At 41.3% G+C, this 16,373-nt stretch overlaps 5 protein-coding genes across 5 annotated transcripts; 2 read left to right on the top strand and 3 right to left on the bottom strand.

The window, feature by feature from the left end:
- Positions 1-915: 915 nt before the first annotated feature.
- LOC127566092 (FAU ubiquitin-like and ribosomal protein S30) lies at positions 916-1,901 on the top strand. Its single transcript, XM_052007640.1, has 3 exons — positions 916-1,065; positions 1,312-1,398; positions 1,473-1,901. Exons 2-3 carry the CDS (start codon positions 1,321-1,323, stop codon positions 1,791-1,793), a joined length of 399 nt encoding a protein of 132 aa, XP_051863600.1. The 5' UTR covers positions 916-1,065; positions 1,312-1,320; the 3' UTR covers positions 1,794-1,901.
- On the bottom strand, positions 1,638-5,624 carry LOC127566074 (ionotropic receptor 93a). Its single transcript, XM_052007582.1, has 10 exons — positions 5,315-5,624; positions 5,104-5,256; positions 4,822-4,958; positions 4,648-4,756; positions 4,030-4,577; positions 3,612-3,714; positions 3,407-3,555; positions 3,176-3,349; positions 2,736-3,111; positions 1,638-2,684 (listed from the first exon to the last, which is right to left on the bottom strand). Exons 1-10 carry the CDS (start codon positions 5,424-5,426, stop codon positions 1,948-1,950), a joined length of 2,598 nt encoding a protein of 865 aa, XP_051863542.1. The 5' UTR covers positions 5,427-5,624; the 3' UTR covers positions 1,638-1,947.
- A 703-nt stretch (positions 5,625-6,327) lies between these two features.
- Positions 6,328-12,392, bottom strand: LOC127566073 (glutamate receptor ionotropic, kainate 2). Its single transcript, XM_052007581.1, has 13 exons — positions 12,258-12,392; positions 11,728-12,158; positions 11,249-11,404; positions 9,472-9,566; positions 9,315-9,404; positions 9,073-9,230; positions 8,329-9,004; positions 8,092-8,261; positions 7,766-8,026; positions 7,577-7,708; positions 7,309-7,507; positions 7,019-7,250; positions 6,328-6,949 (listed from the first exon to the last, which is right to left on the bottom strand). The coding sequence occupies exons 2-13, from the start codon at positions 11,858-11,860 to the stop codon at positions 6,654-6,656; spliced, it is 2,598 nt and encodes an 865-aa protein (XP_051863541.1). The 5' UTR covers positions 11,861-12,158; positions 12,258-12,392; the 3' UTR covers positions 6,328-6,653.
- Positions 12,393-12,610: 218 nt separating this feature from the next.
- On the top strand, positions 12,611-14,844 carry LOC127566079 (nucleosomal histone kinase 1). The gene is made up of 2 exons (XM_052007620.1): positions 12,611-12,980; positions 13,039-14,844. Exons 1-2 carry the CDS (start codon positions 12,768-12,770, stop codon positions 14,710-14,712), a joined length of 1,887 nt encoding a protein of 628 aa, XP_051863580.1. The 5' UTR covers positions 12,611-12,767; the 3' UTR covers positions 14,713-14,844.
- A 145-nt stretch (positions 14,845-14,989) lies between these two features.
- On the bottom strand, positions 14,990-16,312 carry LOC127566084 (integrator complex subunit 12). The gene has a single exon (XM_052007628.1). The coding sequence runs from the start codon at positions 16,197-16,199 to the stop codon at positions 15,201-15,203; it is 999 nt and encodes a 332-aa protein (XP_051863588.1). The 5' UTR covers positions 16,200-16,312; the 3' UTR covers positions 14,990-15,200.
- Between the last annotated feature and the right edge of the window lie 61 nt (positions 16,313-16,373).

The raw sequence follows: 16,373 nt of genomic DNA, 5'->3' as shown, positions 1-16,373 counted from the left end.
TTCTGAAGACGCATATGATTTTGTCTGACAAATGAGTTTACGCAAATCCTTGCAATACTCTACGCCTAATCTCAGTCTAATCCGATCATATGAGTGGCCACGAACTGGACCAAGATGGGCAAAATAAAAACAGAAGATGGATGCTCTCTTTCCGAAATCATATTAAATGAACATCAGCAATAGAAACGGAAGGAAACTATGAAGAAAGGGTGAGTTATTGATACTATTTAGATGTCACTTGAATACAATTTGGGGACATTTGATATAGCTCATGAAACAGCTGGTTATAATAGAGATAGAAACTATTCCATTCGAAAACAAAGAAAGAGAAGGAAAGAGAACTTTTACAACTCATGCCATTTCAACTCTGCACTTAGCAGGCAAAAGAATTGCAAACGAAAAGATCTCTGGCAATACAATTTAAGCCACTCTCATTAGCCACAGATAATTCGTGCAAATTTGTCAAATCGGCTTATGATTTGCGTCCAATGAACGAATGTTTATGTTACTAATCTAGTCCTGTTTGACAAACAATGCGGCAATATTTATTCTAATGGCGTAGAATAACACAGCCATGCGCCGCTTTGGACTGTAAAGGTCCTATTCTTAGGGCCGAAGACTGTCTCTTATGCGCATATGCACATAATAACGGAGTGGATCAAGCGACCGCGACAGGCTAGACATATGTGGATTAACCTAATTCCCATTTTTACGTAGATTGCGGTAATCACAGTATGTGTGGCTTAGTGTGGCGTCAGTCAGACTCGTCCCTTGCCACTCACGCACTACCTAACATTTATTCTAGAATATTTGAAGTACTTTTAAAATGTATTCCATTCTATTTTAAAATCTTGTAAAAAATTAAAATCATAGCGGCTCTGCATTTTTAAAAAAGCGTTACCTTGATTTAGTATTTTTAATCTTCTGGCAACTCTTTAACGAAGTACAGCGTTGCTTCTATGCGTGTGGCGCCCTCTATCGGAAATACGGTACGACGCAAAGTGTAACATATCGACAACAACCCTAGTTTCTTTCTTTTCGATAGATCCGCATAGAAGTGACAAGGTGAGCAAAATTTTTTGCTAAATAAATGCAATTTTAAAAGGTTTTAATAACGAAATAATGACCAAAGCCTAGTAGAAAGTGCGTGTAATGTGATGAGCATAAAATATAATAGTTAGCGTTACGCTAAATTGTGAAAATAGCGATGCACAGTGCTACACGTGTTTTCGTACTGGAGCAGGCGTAGTCTGCATGTGTGTGTGTGTGTGACCGACAATATTAAATTGTATTCCTATTTGATTTCGACAGCACATCAATATGCAGTTGTTCGTACGTGGTTTGGAAACAATTGAGGCCTTGGAGGTGTCCCAGGATGCCACCATTGCTGGCGTCAAGGTAAGTTATTTATACTGGTCACGACAACAAAAACTTCCCCCTAACCTAACTTTTTTGTTTCCCACAAAAAACAGGCCCAGCTGGCTCAGCTGCATGGCTTCGATACCGAGGAGTTCAGCCTGAACTGCGAGGGTGCTGCTCTGACCAACGAGACTCCCGTGACCGCCTTGAGCTCATTCGAGTTGGATCTGACCATTCCCATGATCGGTGGTAAGGTGCACGGTTCTTTGGCGCGTGCCGGTAAGGTCAAGGGCCAGACCCCAAAGGTTGAGAAGCAGGAGAAGAAGAAGAAGAAGACCGGCCGTGCTAAGCGCAGGATCCAGTACAACCGTCGCTTCGTCAACATTGTGCACGGCTTTGGCCGTCGTCGTGGCCCCAACGCCAACTCGACGTAAAGAGGAGATAACTGAGATGAACAACAGAATAAGCTGGAGCTGATTTTTATTGCAAAATAATGTTCATATAGTAAAAACCCAAATTAAAACCACAACTTATTTTACACACTTCAAGTTGTAATATCGGATGCGACTCCATGTCTTGTTGTATTTCTCAATTGGCAAACGTAATGTTCTTACGCTGTCGCTTCACAACAACCAGACGATGATACCAGAACTCAAAGCAGGTGATCAACAGTGCTGCAATGATGCCAAACAGCAACACCATAAAACAGCCTTGCATGTCATCCATGTTCACCTTATGATTGGTGATCTGTCGCTGAACATTTTTAACATTGCACTTGTCCATTGACGGCAGATTGATTTTGTGCCAACGCTCAATGAAACCCATGCGAAACAATCGATCAATGTGTTGATTTATCAAATGCAAATAGGCGCTACTCGATGGTACTATCAAGCCGATTTGCTCATCCACAAAGTCTTCCTTGCCCAGGGCAAAGCGACACTCCTTATCGACTTCGAAGTGCTGCTGCACAATCAGCTGCAGATTGATGCGCCAATCAATGTTAATACGGTCTCCGTGTTTCACTGCCTCGACATTCTCGCCCTGTGCTGTGTTGTAGATAGCAGCACTTTCAACGAAACGCTTGAATTCCTGGCGAGTTGTGGTCTCCACATATTTCTCAAAGAAGGTGCCATTGCGTAGTCCATATTGCTTGATTTCCTTGTGGTTAAAGAGTTGGGACAGATAATCTATACCTGGCTGGAACTTGGGAAACGTGAGAAAAGCAACCAAATTGCCACAATAGGTGGTTACGAGCACAATGACAACGATCCACCAGAAGCCCACAACCAATCTGCCGCTGTCCGCTCTCGGCAAATACATGCCACCTAAAAAAATTGCGTAAATATCTTGTAGGCAATGGATTAGGCATAACTCACCTTGCTGAAGCAGCGCTCCATAGATATACCAGAAGCAGTTCTTGACCGTCGACAGTCCCTTGATTTGCAGCTCTTGCAGTGGCACTAGACGATTGACTGCATACAGCATGGGTGCTGTTAACAGTGTAATCCCCGCCAGGCAGCCCCACGTCTCAAGCGTAAATGGCGCCATAAAGAGATAAATACGACTCACTTCATCCGGTTGACGCAATATAAACGTGTATTTCTGCACACTTATGGGCTGTGTGTAATTGAAGCGCTTCTTGTGCGGCTCATCGATGGTGGCTGCCACAGCGGCCATAAAGTAATCATTGTGTTGCACCAGCTCAACAACGCGATAAGGAATGCGATAAGTCATCGAGCCCATTAGCTCATCCTGCAGATATTGTAATATTGTTACAGGCAATTGAATTATATAATCTTCTCTACTTGTTGCTTACGCTATCATTTGTGCCCTGGATCAGCGAAGGTTGGTATTCGTGAGAATTCGCTTCATGCAGGTAGTAACTAAAATTGAGAGCACGGCTTAGTTCCTTGAGGATTTCCATGACAATGCCTTTGTGCTCGACAATGACGCCGCGACTGTCTTTGGTTAGTATTTGCCAGGGCGGATTCTACGAGCATTGTGAACCAATATATATTAAAATTATATTCCTGATTCAAAGACTCACGTGCACTGTCACAATATCCATGGTAATGTTTCGAAAATGATGCTCGATGTGTGGGAACGTAAGCTCCCGGCAGTTGAAGCCCAACAAAGGACTCCAGTAGCCAATGTTTAGGAACTCGAAGTTACGGTTTTTGGATGTGCGAGTGGGCGCTGAGAACGGGTGGGATTAGGCTATGAAAGGAGTAAAGATTTAAAGCTAAGCTTACCCTGACGATATTTGCGATTCTCCTGACTCTTGCCCCAGGTAATGGCAGTCTCAAAACGCCACCTGGCACAACTGGCGCACTTGCTGTTTAGCTTCAGGTAATCCTAGTGTAAAAGGACTTAAAGGATTAGATAGTCCATAAAGAATTATTTCTAAGTTGAATTTTAAAAATTTCATATTCTTTTATGGATCTATTATGATTAATTTAAAACAAGTGAAAACCATACTCATTACTTTTTTACACAAATAAAATAATATGATTATTTAGGAAAAATAAAAGTATCTAAAATTACAACTGTTAAAAGTAGATCATTCAAAAAGAATTATTATGCTGCAATAAATTTCGTTCTAAGTTATTTTTTTCACTAAAAAACATCATAATCAGGAATCCGTGCCTGGTTTATTTAGAATATCTTCACCTTCATGTACTCCAGCATTTCGTCTTGTTTCTCCTGTTTGGTAAAACGTATCGACTCCCATTCCTCATCTGATATTTTGCCATAGATAGACTGTTCCTCCAGGATCATGCGTGACAATGAGGTGACCAATGCCATGGATACCTCAGTTATGGTGCAGTTCAGCGTGTCAACGCAATTCGCCACAGTTTCGTTGAGAGCAAAGGCAATATTAGCGCCCTCATCGAGATTAATAGTCACTGTATTGGCATCGAAATCCCTTCGAAGTTCATCGAGCACAAAGAACATCCATTGATTGTTCACATGAAACATGCTCAGCGTCTCAGCAATCTCAATAATGTCCTCATGAAACTTGGAAATCACCAAGAAATTCTGACGTTTCAGTTCGTGTTTGAGAGGAGCAAATTGAGCCAATGCCTCCCGCAGGGCAGCACGCTTTTGCTGGCCACGCAGTTTCTCATTGATCTTGTAGAGAATCACCGAAATGGGCGGTATATGATTGGTGGTGCTCTCATGTACTATAGATTTTACCAACATCGGATTGCTTTCAACTACAAGGTAGGAATGAAATGTATCTTTAAAAGCTAAAAGAGCTAAAAGTGGTACTCTTAAGCTACCCACGTATGGATTGATCGACTAGCACAACAACTGCTTTCCACTTGAAAATGCCTTGCACCTTGGCGTCCAGTACGATTTGGGGAAATTCATCGCCATGATCCACCATGGGTATCTTTTCGTTAATGGTAAAAGAAATCTTTAATATAATTACATATATAGTTTGCATAATGTGCTTACCATCAACGCACGATTTAGTGGTAAACGTGGACAATCCGAGTCTGTGATGGCAATTAATAAAACCGAAGTTCTCTGCGTGGTTTTATAAAAATTCCAGGTGTTCTCACAATCTGCCACCGTTATGGCAGCCAAGAAATCTAAAGATTGTCCATAGATAAATTTCAATTAGGAAGGTAACTACTTTTAGCTTTTATTTTTGGTCTAAGATGGGTAGTCTTCCTTATTTCATGATCATAATCATTATTTTCGGGGTTTGCTCTAAAGTATTCTTTTTTTATTTACCCTTTTTAATTTTGATGGAATTCCACGTAAAGTAACGCACATTAATGCCACCATTCTTCATATTCTCGCGCACAATATCGCTCAAGATTTTCTCAAAATGCGCCATAATATTCTGTCTGTGAGTGGCCATATACTCGTAATCCACAACCACGGCTAAAAGGATTATCATAAAGAATTGTCGACTATATCTTTAGCTGTGATTTAAGCTTACCAAGAGAAGCGTTTGCGCTGAGAAACGAGGAAAAGTCATTGGCCCTTGCCGGCACAAGAAAAAGCAATTTTAATCCACACAATAAGGAGAAAAGGTATCCGGAAAACTTCATGTTGATGTCGATAGCACTGCAAGCCAACTGAAAAGTGAAAGCGAACAATGCTTACGAAGTTGCCTTTTGTTTTCCTGTTTTTTTGAGGATATCGCGTAAAACATAAAGCCAATTAAAATCGGAAGCGATTGTAACGCATTTGGAGGAGGCGCATAAAATATTCAATACAGAAAGGAAAGAAAAACCGGTGGAAAACCTACTGCGGTTAACCATCTGATTGACAGTTTGCGGTTAGGTGTCGACATTCACATCCCCATTCACTCATAGACACCCATATTCACATTCACATTCACAGTCACGTCGAATGTCAGTCGAAGTCGAAGCAGCAATTTGCTGCAGGTGTTCAGTCGAAGGATTCCGGATTGAATTATTGTGTTTGCAGTGTTAACTTCGTTTATTTAATTATATTTATGAAATTGTTGTTCATCAAAATTGCGTGTAAGGTAATTACATTGTACAAACTTAAAGCTAGGAACGGATGGGGATCGGAACCATAAAGAGAGGAGGGTTTAAACTATCGAGTTATTATTAAATATACTTGACTTAGGCTTAGCTACATATGTATATAAGTAATCTACCTTAGTTATTATGAGCATTGGTTGGGGAGGTTTACTTCTCGTTTATTTTATTATTAGTATGTTTGTCAAAAGTTTATATATGTATATGTTTTTGCATTGGGGATGTATTAAATGTTGTTTGTGTATAATTTAACTACGCTTATTGGCTAAAGTACAATTCCAAAAATGCTTTTCATTTGTAATATAAATGCATACGATTTCGATTGTAATCTGTATTCTGTATTCTGTAATTGTAATCTATTTATATCATTCCATAATACGAAAGTTCGTTTATCATATAACTTTTGTGTATATATATTCTTGTATATATTTATGTGTTTTTATGCATGTAAGTATGTTTATTATAAGATTGTTGTTGTATATAAATTTTGTGACTATCGCTACTTGTCAAAAGATTTCAAGTGAAACGTTATTTTCTTCTATTTGGTTTTCTTGTGCGATTTTTCATTGGTGGCGCCATTTCTCTCTATATATCTTTCTTCCCAACATTATATTTTTGGTCTGATCTCAAACGTCAGATTAGTAGCTATATACTACACACATACACATGTATTTATTGGGATATCATGCAAAAGTTGCACAATTAATTCCTGGTCCAAAACGATACGACCGATTACTAAACCCATTCGTCTTGGGTTTACAATTTTCCTCATTCATTTAATATGGCACTTAAACGCTCCTCGACGGCAACTTTGCGTGACTTCCACACAAACTCACAGACAGCTATGACACAGGCCACGCCCATGCCGCCCATTAGCACCACAAACACACCGCCCACATTGGCCAGTCCCAGTTCATTGGCAGCCGACGAGGATTTGGATGTTTCAACACGACATTTGCCACCACCTCGTTTCTCCTTCCACCATTTAGTTTTCAGTATATGCAGTTTGCCCTCCTCCTGCAACTTGAGTATGACGCTATTGATGGCAGTGCGATAAGGCGAGTCTGTAAAATAGAATTAAATAAACTCTGTAGTTGACAATCAATTCAATCATCTTTGCTCTTTCCACTCACTTGGCGGTGTGGCTATGCCATAGCTCTTGGTGTCCAGCATGCCGCCCACCTGCGTTAATTCACAATTGCGCTCGGTCACATACTCAATCGATGTGGACTCCATCAGGAAAGCATAGGAGCCTTTGCCTTTGGCAACGCGCTCCACTCCCTCGCCATTGCTGGCCGTAAACACTGATGGACGTGCCGATTCCATGAACGACCACATGCGCTGATATGTGGAGATCTTTGAGTCCTGTAAGCATATCAATTAAATTAGTTATTTGATTTTCAATGCAGACTATTTAGCTTACCCTAAAGAAAGCTGCTGTGCTGCCGCCTTTGAGTGCGCCGTATTTGATTCTAGTTTGCTTGGCCAAATCCTCTGCACTCTCAATGGGCGAGTCCATGCGTTCGACAGTCAAAAATGCAGCCAAATTGGCAGTGTACGAGGAAATCATGATGAGTGTGAAAAACCACCAAATGCCAGCCACCATGCGCGTTGAAAGTGCCCTTTAAAATTAAGACAAATTTGCAATCGATTTAGTTAATTTAATATATATATAGTAGATGGTTGCTTACTTGGGCAAAAAGTCGCATCCCTGTTGCATCAATGAACCAATGGCAAACCACATGCAGTTGAGCAAGGTGAACTGACTTTCGACCTTCTCGCCATGAGCATCAGTATAAGCAGGCCACTCATAGGGTGTGAATCTATAACGAGCATCATTTGTAATTGAAATCGAAATAATTTAGTCTTGATTCACTCACTTGGCCAAGATGAAGAGCAGCACGGAAACACCTAAGTATGCTGTGGCCATGTAGATCCAAACGTCCAACGATAAGGGCGACAAGAAGGAGAATAAATTGGGCGGCTGCTTGATGGGTTTGCGATAGAGTATAGAGACGCCTAGATTCATAAACGGTGTGGTAAAATCAACAGCTTGTTCGCGTTCAAATGTGATTGTAAGATCCGCAATGGCCAGATCAGCGCGTTGCTCCAATAGGTCTCTTATCATGCCATTCCACTCGCTGTAAAGCAAATAAATTGAAAGTTAAAATAATTCACTAAAGAATACAAGCATTTAGAGGCTTACCCAGTCAACTTATTCAGACTTCCATAGCTGCCATCGGGAACCAGTTGTATTTTATAGTTGAAACCCAATGACCTGGATATCTCATGTATAAGATCCACAGCATAGCCTTCAAATTGATCGTTGCCTGTTAACGGCACTGCCGACTCCTTGCGCATGCAGTAAGGATTGCTCTAAAGACATAGAATAAATTTATGAATCGTTTGTTTTTCATCAGCACCGCATTTAAGCTTTACTCACCAATATGGTAGTGACCACTAAGGTCTTATTCTTCAAGTTCGCTTCGATTTCCTGTTGTTTCTGGCTGAACGTGCGCGTAAAGTTGATGCCCTCGGGTAGCGTGGAGTTCCAGGTGCCAATTTTGCGTATGCCACCCGGCGTTAGCTCCACAATGTCTAGCATAAAGTCCGTGCGAAAACCTTGATGGTCAAACTTAATGACATTCGTCAGACCCTTCATCTCAACAATCTTCATATAGTTGATTAAGCTAAAGCCATGCTGCCAAGTGCTTTGTCCATCACAGCTAATCGGATGTATATCAATCTGTTGCGAGGTATCCAGATCATGCAATGCCTTGGCAAACAGATGCACAGCATCATACATTAAAGCTGTCTCAGAGCGCACAGTTGTCAGATTGGCCGATCGCAACAGACCCTTCTCATCGATGCTCCACTGACGCACCACATCCGAGACGATTTTCTCGTTAATCAACCGAAAGCCAGTGATATTTGTTCCTCCATATCGAAACTCATCCAGATTGACCGTGTGTAGATCCAGCGATGTGACCAAATAACTGTGATAATCGCTCATCATGCCAATCTGTTGGGCTTGCTTGAGCACTTCATGTATGCGCTCTGTGGAACAGTCGAGCACAATGTGCGCTTCAGCCGAGTTCTTAATCTGCTTGAGCAGCGGCCTATTAAATAGAGAATGCATTTCATGTTTAAGCTGATTAATCCCTTTGATGGTGAAGTGATATCTTACCGATAATCTCCGCTATCGCTAAGTTGGCGCACAGTGATGGGAAACGGTGTCATGCCGTGAGCTTTGAGCAGCTCTTGCAGTCGCACAATGCCATCGTTGTTCTCATAGATGATGGTAAACGTCTTCCAGCCCCAATGACGCACAATATCCACATAAGCCTGAGTTGCAACACAAATAAACATAGTAAGTATAGTATTAAGCAAACAAGTAGCTAAAGTTGTGCACACACAAAAAGACATTACCTTTGAGAGTGTATTTGGATGGGGATAAAGATTCACCAGGCAACTTTCGCGTCTCAGACGGTAGTCCCAGCGATTCTCCAAATGCGGTATCTAAACAAAGTGAAAGATAGACATATTGTTGGGTGAGTGTAGTCATATTTTAAGACCACCCACTTACCTCCATGTTGTCACAGATGCTCTGCACATGACTCGCGGTATGCGAGGATTGTGGTCCAAAAATTGCAGCGACGCCAATGTTGAGCAAGCCGCAAACTGTAAGATGAAAGCAGATGGAATATATACTATACTATGTGCATGGCAAGGATTTGCAGTTATTGGCCAACTTTTTGTGCAAAATTATACATAAATCCCCGCAGAGCTGGCAAAGACTTAAATAGATTCTCACGTAATGCGCTTTGTGGTGCGCGTTCCCAATCCCAATCCCAATTGCAATCCCAGAGTCTCGGCATCACCATCGTCATCATCATCATGAGTGCCAACGAGATTATCTCGGCGGTAAGTTAACTGTGGGATTCTCTTAGATATAATGAGACCAAGTAGCATGCCACTTGGATGCAGTAACGTTCGGTTTTGGTTTTGGTTTTTGCCTAGTTACTACTACTGCTACATATTTAAAATGCACTTCAGAAAGACATAATTTCATTTTGCTTTTTGGCTTTGCCTTTTAGCAGCCTCACATCCTTTCTGCCTCATCAAATTACGTTGCACGTGTAAGTGCAGGTGCATGCAACCACCTACACACCAGAGCATGTTATGTTTGCCTTGTCTATGTGGGTGGCGGCACCTCAATTTGTGGCAAATAAACCAGTCATCTGTGTGTGTGTGTGTGCCTGTCCTTCTCAACTACCGGTTACTGTCGTATTTTACTTTGGCTTTCTGTAGTGCGCCTCAAGGTATTTCTGGTCATGTGACTCTCCATGTGGTCACAGTGCCCACATTCTCTTACTTGTATGTAGTCTGATAGCTGAGAGCTCTGTGAGTCTCATTTATCACAATCACACGCTTTCGGACAGTTTTTGCCTGTATATTGAATGATTTTTTTTAGTGTTAATGTCGTTTGTCTTAGCTTTGGCCTGGCAAAGCTTTAAAACCTTGCACAAGTTCTTGTCTTCTATGAGATTAACTGCAGGTGGGAGATAACATAAAAGGGTTTTACATCAAGCATATTTGAGTTGTAAAAGAAAATATTTGCTGAATTTAATGGTTTTTAAAGTAAACCAATTAACAACAAGTCAGACTAGTTGAGTTTACTATCTTATAGTTGACTTGTTTTCAAAATTTTGTTTACTAGCAAAATAAAGCTTATCGCGTAAAATAGGAGCAAATTTAAGAAATACGTTACACATTCAATATGTATTCAGAATTTAAAGTATCTGACAAATAATTTTATAGTAATTTATTTCGAAATGTATTTTATCTATTCTATCAATTTCTTCATGCCGCGTTCTAAGAATTCCTTTACTAATCTTTATATTATAAGAAACATATTTTAGGATTAAGCTTTTTAAATATTCCGACCTGAATTCTAAACAATTGTATAGTCAGCCTGATAGTATCATAATTTCCTTCAAGCCATTAATATGAATTGTTTGTGTACTAGTAAATATTTGCTTCGTATTGATGAGATCTGCAGGACAATTTACGATGCAATTGTCAATGACAATTGTTCTGAAGCAGAAAACATTATTGGTTTTCGATTACAAACAACAAGCAAGTTATTGTCTAAGGTAACCTGAGGCAAGCGATTCTATTTGCTATTGATTGGCATCGCATAAACATGTTATTAAATCAAAGTTGTGATGGGAACAAGAGCAGGAATAACAAGCTCAAGCTGGAGTGCAGTAAAGAGAAAGAACAATAACAGGTATATTGAGTGAGGTGTTTGCTTAAGACCTCTCTCCCCATCATCCCCGAACACATAACGGTATGCTTACCTCGTTTGCCGGCATGGAAGCTGTCGAATGGCGAGATGCGCTCAATTTGGGCCACAAGTTTGGAGCGGGGCAAAATGGAGCGGTCGGCATTGATGCGCTCAACAGCCTGGCGAAAGGCGAGCTCCTGATGGTCATCCGAGGGATGGAACAATCCACCTGCGCGACAATAAATTGTATGGGAAAAATGTAGCTTAATACACACACCAAGATAAATAGTAAAGTTTTGAAATGACAACAAACGAACAAGCAAGCAAACAAACATAGTGACACACTTTGTGTGGCGAGTGTACGATGAGTATTTTTGACAAGGATACCAAGGATACACACACGCGCGCTTTTCATAAAGATGATGTGAAAAAAATCGATATGTGCTGAAGATGCTATGGAAAATTCATCAATGAAATCATAACTACTATTGACAGCCCAGTTTACTATTTCGCTTCTGGGCTTTCAGTTGAAAACTCTGTTTGCAAACTTACCAATTTTGATGATGTCGGGCAATGCTTCTACCTTTGGGACATTGAGTGCTACTTGAATTGCCAACAACAATAGACACTTTAGCATGCGATAATGTGCCCCTCTTTTCTGCATCTTGCTCGGATTGTTTTTCATGCACTATATTTTCGTTTATTTTTACTACTTCACCACAATATTCACAAATATTTTGTTGTTTTTTTAGACGCGCGGTGTCATTTTTACTAGCCGTTTGTTTTGCAATTTTGCCCGTTTACGGAACTCTTGGTTTGTCTGCCGAGATGGTGGAACATCTACTGAGCACGGACACGACGATGCTCTGCCTTTTAAATGTGATGGCATTGTCCTGTTGCAGGCCTCCCCGAACTTGCTTTGAGGGTGGGTGGCATCCAAAAGCCGGGTGACAGTTCAAACAGCTGCGCATTGGATGTGGATGCTGTGTGTAGCCGATAGCAATAGAAATGCTTAACGTGTTTAGTTTCTTATACTTCATTTAAATAAATGAAAATTATGTTTATTTATCATCAACACTAACCTCATCCTTAGGTTTTAAAAACTATAAAAGAGTCCAACGGTATTCAGATGAAAATTATACAGATACTGTTAACAAATTCAAAAATTGTGCATCGAGATAGCTGGTAACACTCGAAACACCGTAATGTGCGTATTTAAACTGGTTATTGCCTACGCAAGTAACAGCTTTAAAATTATTATTAGATTATTTTTTATATTAAGAGAGAGTAGAGATAAATCGGATTTTCAAAATTTGATTTGATATTTGATTTGAGTTTTGCTGCTAGCCAAGCTACGCACTGTTAACGCAAAATTGAGAGTACATTTGAAATTCAGATGACGCGACGTTCAAATGTGAATGTCAAATTTTGTGTTTAGAGCGAATGCCACATTGTGCGTGTAATGGCGCGCATTGAATGCCGAAGCGTAGTTTCATTTTGTGTTTGGCTTTGGCTTTGACTTTATTAAAGCATTATTTCGTAATAAGTATTGTGATTTTTGTCAAATATCCGAAAAGCAAATAAAAACAAAAATGCCGCGCGCCGCCAAACCAAAAGCAGCACCGGCCAAGAAGGCCAAAGGCAAATTGTATGCCATGCCGGAGAAGATAAAGGAGGGCACAATTCTAACAGATCTTGCCAAGGGACAATGGCGCATTGGACCCTCCATTGGCATTGGCGGCTTTGGTGAGATTTATGCCGCTTGTCGCAACGGCGAGAAGAATTATGATGCGGTCGTCAAATGCGTGAGTCATTTAAGCATAAGCAAAAAATATGCAGAGTAAACAAAATTGCATTTTACAGGAGCCACATGGAAATGGACCTTTGTTTGTGGAGATGCATTTCTATTTGCGCAACGCCAAGTTGGAAGAAATAAAGCAATTTCAAAAGCAGCGGAAACTCAAATCACTGGGCATGCCCTACATCCTGGCCAACGGCTCTTCGGACATCAATGGCCAAAAGCATCGCTTTATTGTAATGCCGCGTTATGGCAGCGATATCTACAAATTCTATGTTCAGAACGGGAATCGTTTGCCCGAAGCCACCATCTATCGCTTGGCACTGCAGATGCTCGATGTGTATCAGTTCATTCACAATTCTGGCTATGTGCATGCTGATCTCAAGGCTGCCAATATTCTACTGGGCCATGGCAAAAATGATAATGGTCAAGCTTATTTGGTTGACTTTGGACTCGCTTCACATTTTGTAACTGGTGATTTTAAGCCGGATCCGCGTAAGATGCACAACGGCACCATTGAATATACATCAAGGGATGCACATTTAGGTGTGCCTACCAGACGCTCAGATCTGGAGATATTGGGCTACAATCTCATCGAATGGATGGGCGTGGAGTTGCCTTGGGTTAAGCAAAAACTGCTGGCAGTGCCTGTGAAAGTTCAACAGGCCAAGGAAACATTTATGAACGATGTGAATGCCTCATTGAAGGCACTTTTTGCCAAAGGTGTCCCAGCTGCCATTGGAGATTACATGAAATATGTGGTCAAGTTGACGCACAATGAGCAGCCCGATTACGATAAGTGTCGCGAATGGTTTGCCAATGCGCTAAAGCAAATGAAAGTTGCTAATAGCGGCGATTTGGATTTCGCATTGAAGCCGCAGAGCAATAACAATAATAACAGCCCACCGGTTAAAAAGACGGCAGCTAAACGAAAGAAGGAGGCAGCAGATGAGGAGTTGGAAGAGAATGCAGATCAAACGCCACGTGGGAGACAGGCAGCTAACAAAGCTGGAGCAAGGGCAAAGCCTTCGCCTAAGCTAAAAAAGAATGCAGTAGCGGATGAGGATTTTGAAGAAAATGTAGATAATACACCGCGCGGAAAGGTGGCAGCAAAAAAAGCAGAAACAGCGGCCAAGCCTTCGCCAAAGATAAAAAAGGAGGCATCAGTAGTGTCCCTTGATTCTTCAGATGATGTGATTCTCGACACCGATGAGGAAGAGGATGTTGATTATACGCCACGTCGCAAATTGGCAGCCAATAAAGCAGTTGGAGGAGCTGGCGACTCTTCGTCGCTACAGCGCGGCAGCCCGAAAAAACGTGTTAAACTGGACACCAATGGGACGCCCAAGGCACCAACCCCAGCTCCTGCTGCTGCTTCGAGTGCCAAACTCAATTTTAGCCCGATGCCATCAATGCGCGGCCGTGCCGGCAAAACGTTGATCAATGATGATTTAACGCCTCAGCCACGTTCCAACAAAACATACGAGTTCAACTTTGAACTGGATGTGAGCATGGATGCCAATGTCATTGTGAATGTGAAGCGCAAGAAGAAGGGCGGACAGTCATCCAGTAAAGTCTCTAATGGAACGAGTGGAACTCCTTCACGTACCCCAAATAAAGATTCGCCGGCAACGCGAGTCAATCTCCGTAAGGTTACATCGGATATCAGTACGCCCAACTCGGCATCACGCAAAAGTCCCCGAACTCCTGCGGTTACTGTTCGCAAGTTCAGACATTGATTAGTTCTATTTCAATTAATTAATTGATATATTTTCATGTTTCCTTTGTATAGTTTTCATTGATATTTACAATAAATTCTTGTCGCTTTTTGATACAAGTGAATAAAACTAAATTTAAGTATTATTGGAAATAATAATGGGACCATAAGAAATACAGGAAACATTATTATTTTACTTCGAATTATCAATAAACATTTTATTTGTTTTCATTTGTTAATTCCAATAAATTAGTGGCCCACAATTGAAGTACACAATATTATATTTTTCAATTATCCGCTCAAGTCTTATTTAAAAAATAAAATGAGCGGGTTAACATTTAAATAAAATAAAAAATAATATAAATTTAATGGTAATTTATCTTTTTTTTTTTTAATGTAAATCAATGAATTATATTTACTCTTCAATTAAATGAAATCAAATCAGCAAATAATTTTTATTTTCCTATTTTTTTGTTTTTATAAAAATGTTTATTGTTATAGACACTAATCTTATTTATTGCGCCGTTTGCTGCTGCTGCTCTCGTGATGTTTAGAACTCTTAGAACTGGACTTGGCATTGGAGCTGCTGCGTCGTGATGAAGTTCCGCTACTGCTGTGTTTTTCCGTCACGCTGATGGCACTTAAGCTGGGAGCCACCGATTTTGTAGCACGCTCCTCTTTATGCGACTTGGAGGATGATGATGAGGATGATTTGTGGCCATGTTTACTGCTACTGCTGCTGCTGGCATTAGTAGAGCTGCTCGCTTCAGGTTTGTAGAAAGGCGACGATGAGTTTGAAGAGGTCGAAGAACGCGATGAGGGCACCGATGACTTAGCTTTGCTTGCCAGCGGCATCGGTTCATCAGGAATAACAACAGTTGTTGTTGGAGCGGCCACAGTGGCAGTTGGTGTGGCAGCTGCACGACTGGTCGATGGTTTGCTGCAGCAGGCATCGCATTGCCAGATGTGCTCCTGATCGTCGGCAGCCTCCTCGTTGGTAATAGGCGGATTATGACATTCCTGGTGATAAAGTGCACCGCATTTGGAGCACTCAATCAAACGATTGGTGGCTTTGAAGACCATTTCGCCACAGACACAACAATTGAGGTCACCAAAGTCACCTGTATCGCCGGTGTTAAGCACACCGCTTATGGCCAAGCCAACGCCAACGCTGCCATCATCAGAGTCCGCAATCGTGTCCGGCGACTCTGATGGCAATTTATCGGGTGAGTTGGTAAGATTGATAATCTCATCAGTTGCTAGCGTTTGCGCTGGAGGTTGTGGAGTGGCACGTCCCGGGAAGTTAGCTTCGTCATCCAACATGCGTTGGCTCATATTTTTTGTTATGGTTTTCTCTGGGCCGAAGCGCAACTTGAGCGCTTCATCGAGCAACAGGCGCAGCTCGGCGGCCGAGCTTGGGTTGCTAGAGTGCAGTAATTTGACGGCTTTCTTTAGTACTGGATCGACTTCAGCGCCTGCAGCAGTGGCTGCCGCAATGTTGGCAGCCATTATTCAAGACAATAAGCAATAATAATAGTAAAAATGAAATGTAATTGTAACTTGTTTACTGTAGCTACAGGCTTTGGTGTGACCGCAAGTGGTAAATTTGAAAATATACCTAACGAAATTATACTAGCTCAGCTGCATATTTGACGAGGGCACCTAGACCAGTCGATCAGCTGT

The sequence above is a fragment of the Drosophila albomicans genome, chromosome 2R (assembly GCF_009650485.2).
Source record: "Drosophila albomicans strain 15112-1751.03 chromosome 2R, ASM965048v2, whole genome shotgun sequence".
Taxonomy (NCBI): Eukaryota; Metazoa; Arthropoda; class Insecta; order Diptera; family Drosophilidae; genus Drosophila; species Drosophila albomicans.
Note: the sequence above shows the minus strand (reverse complement) of the source record. Positions and strands in the feature narration are given on the sequence as shown.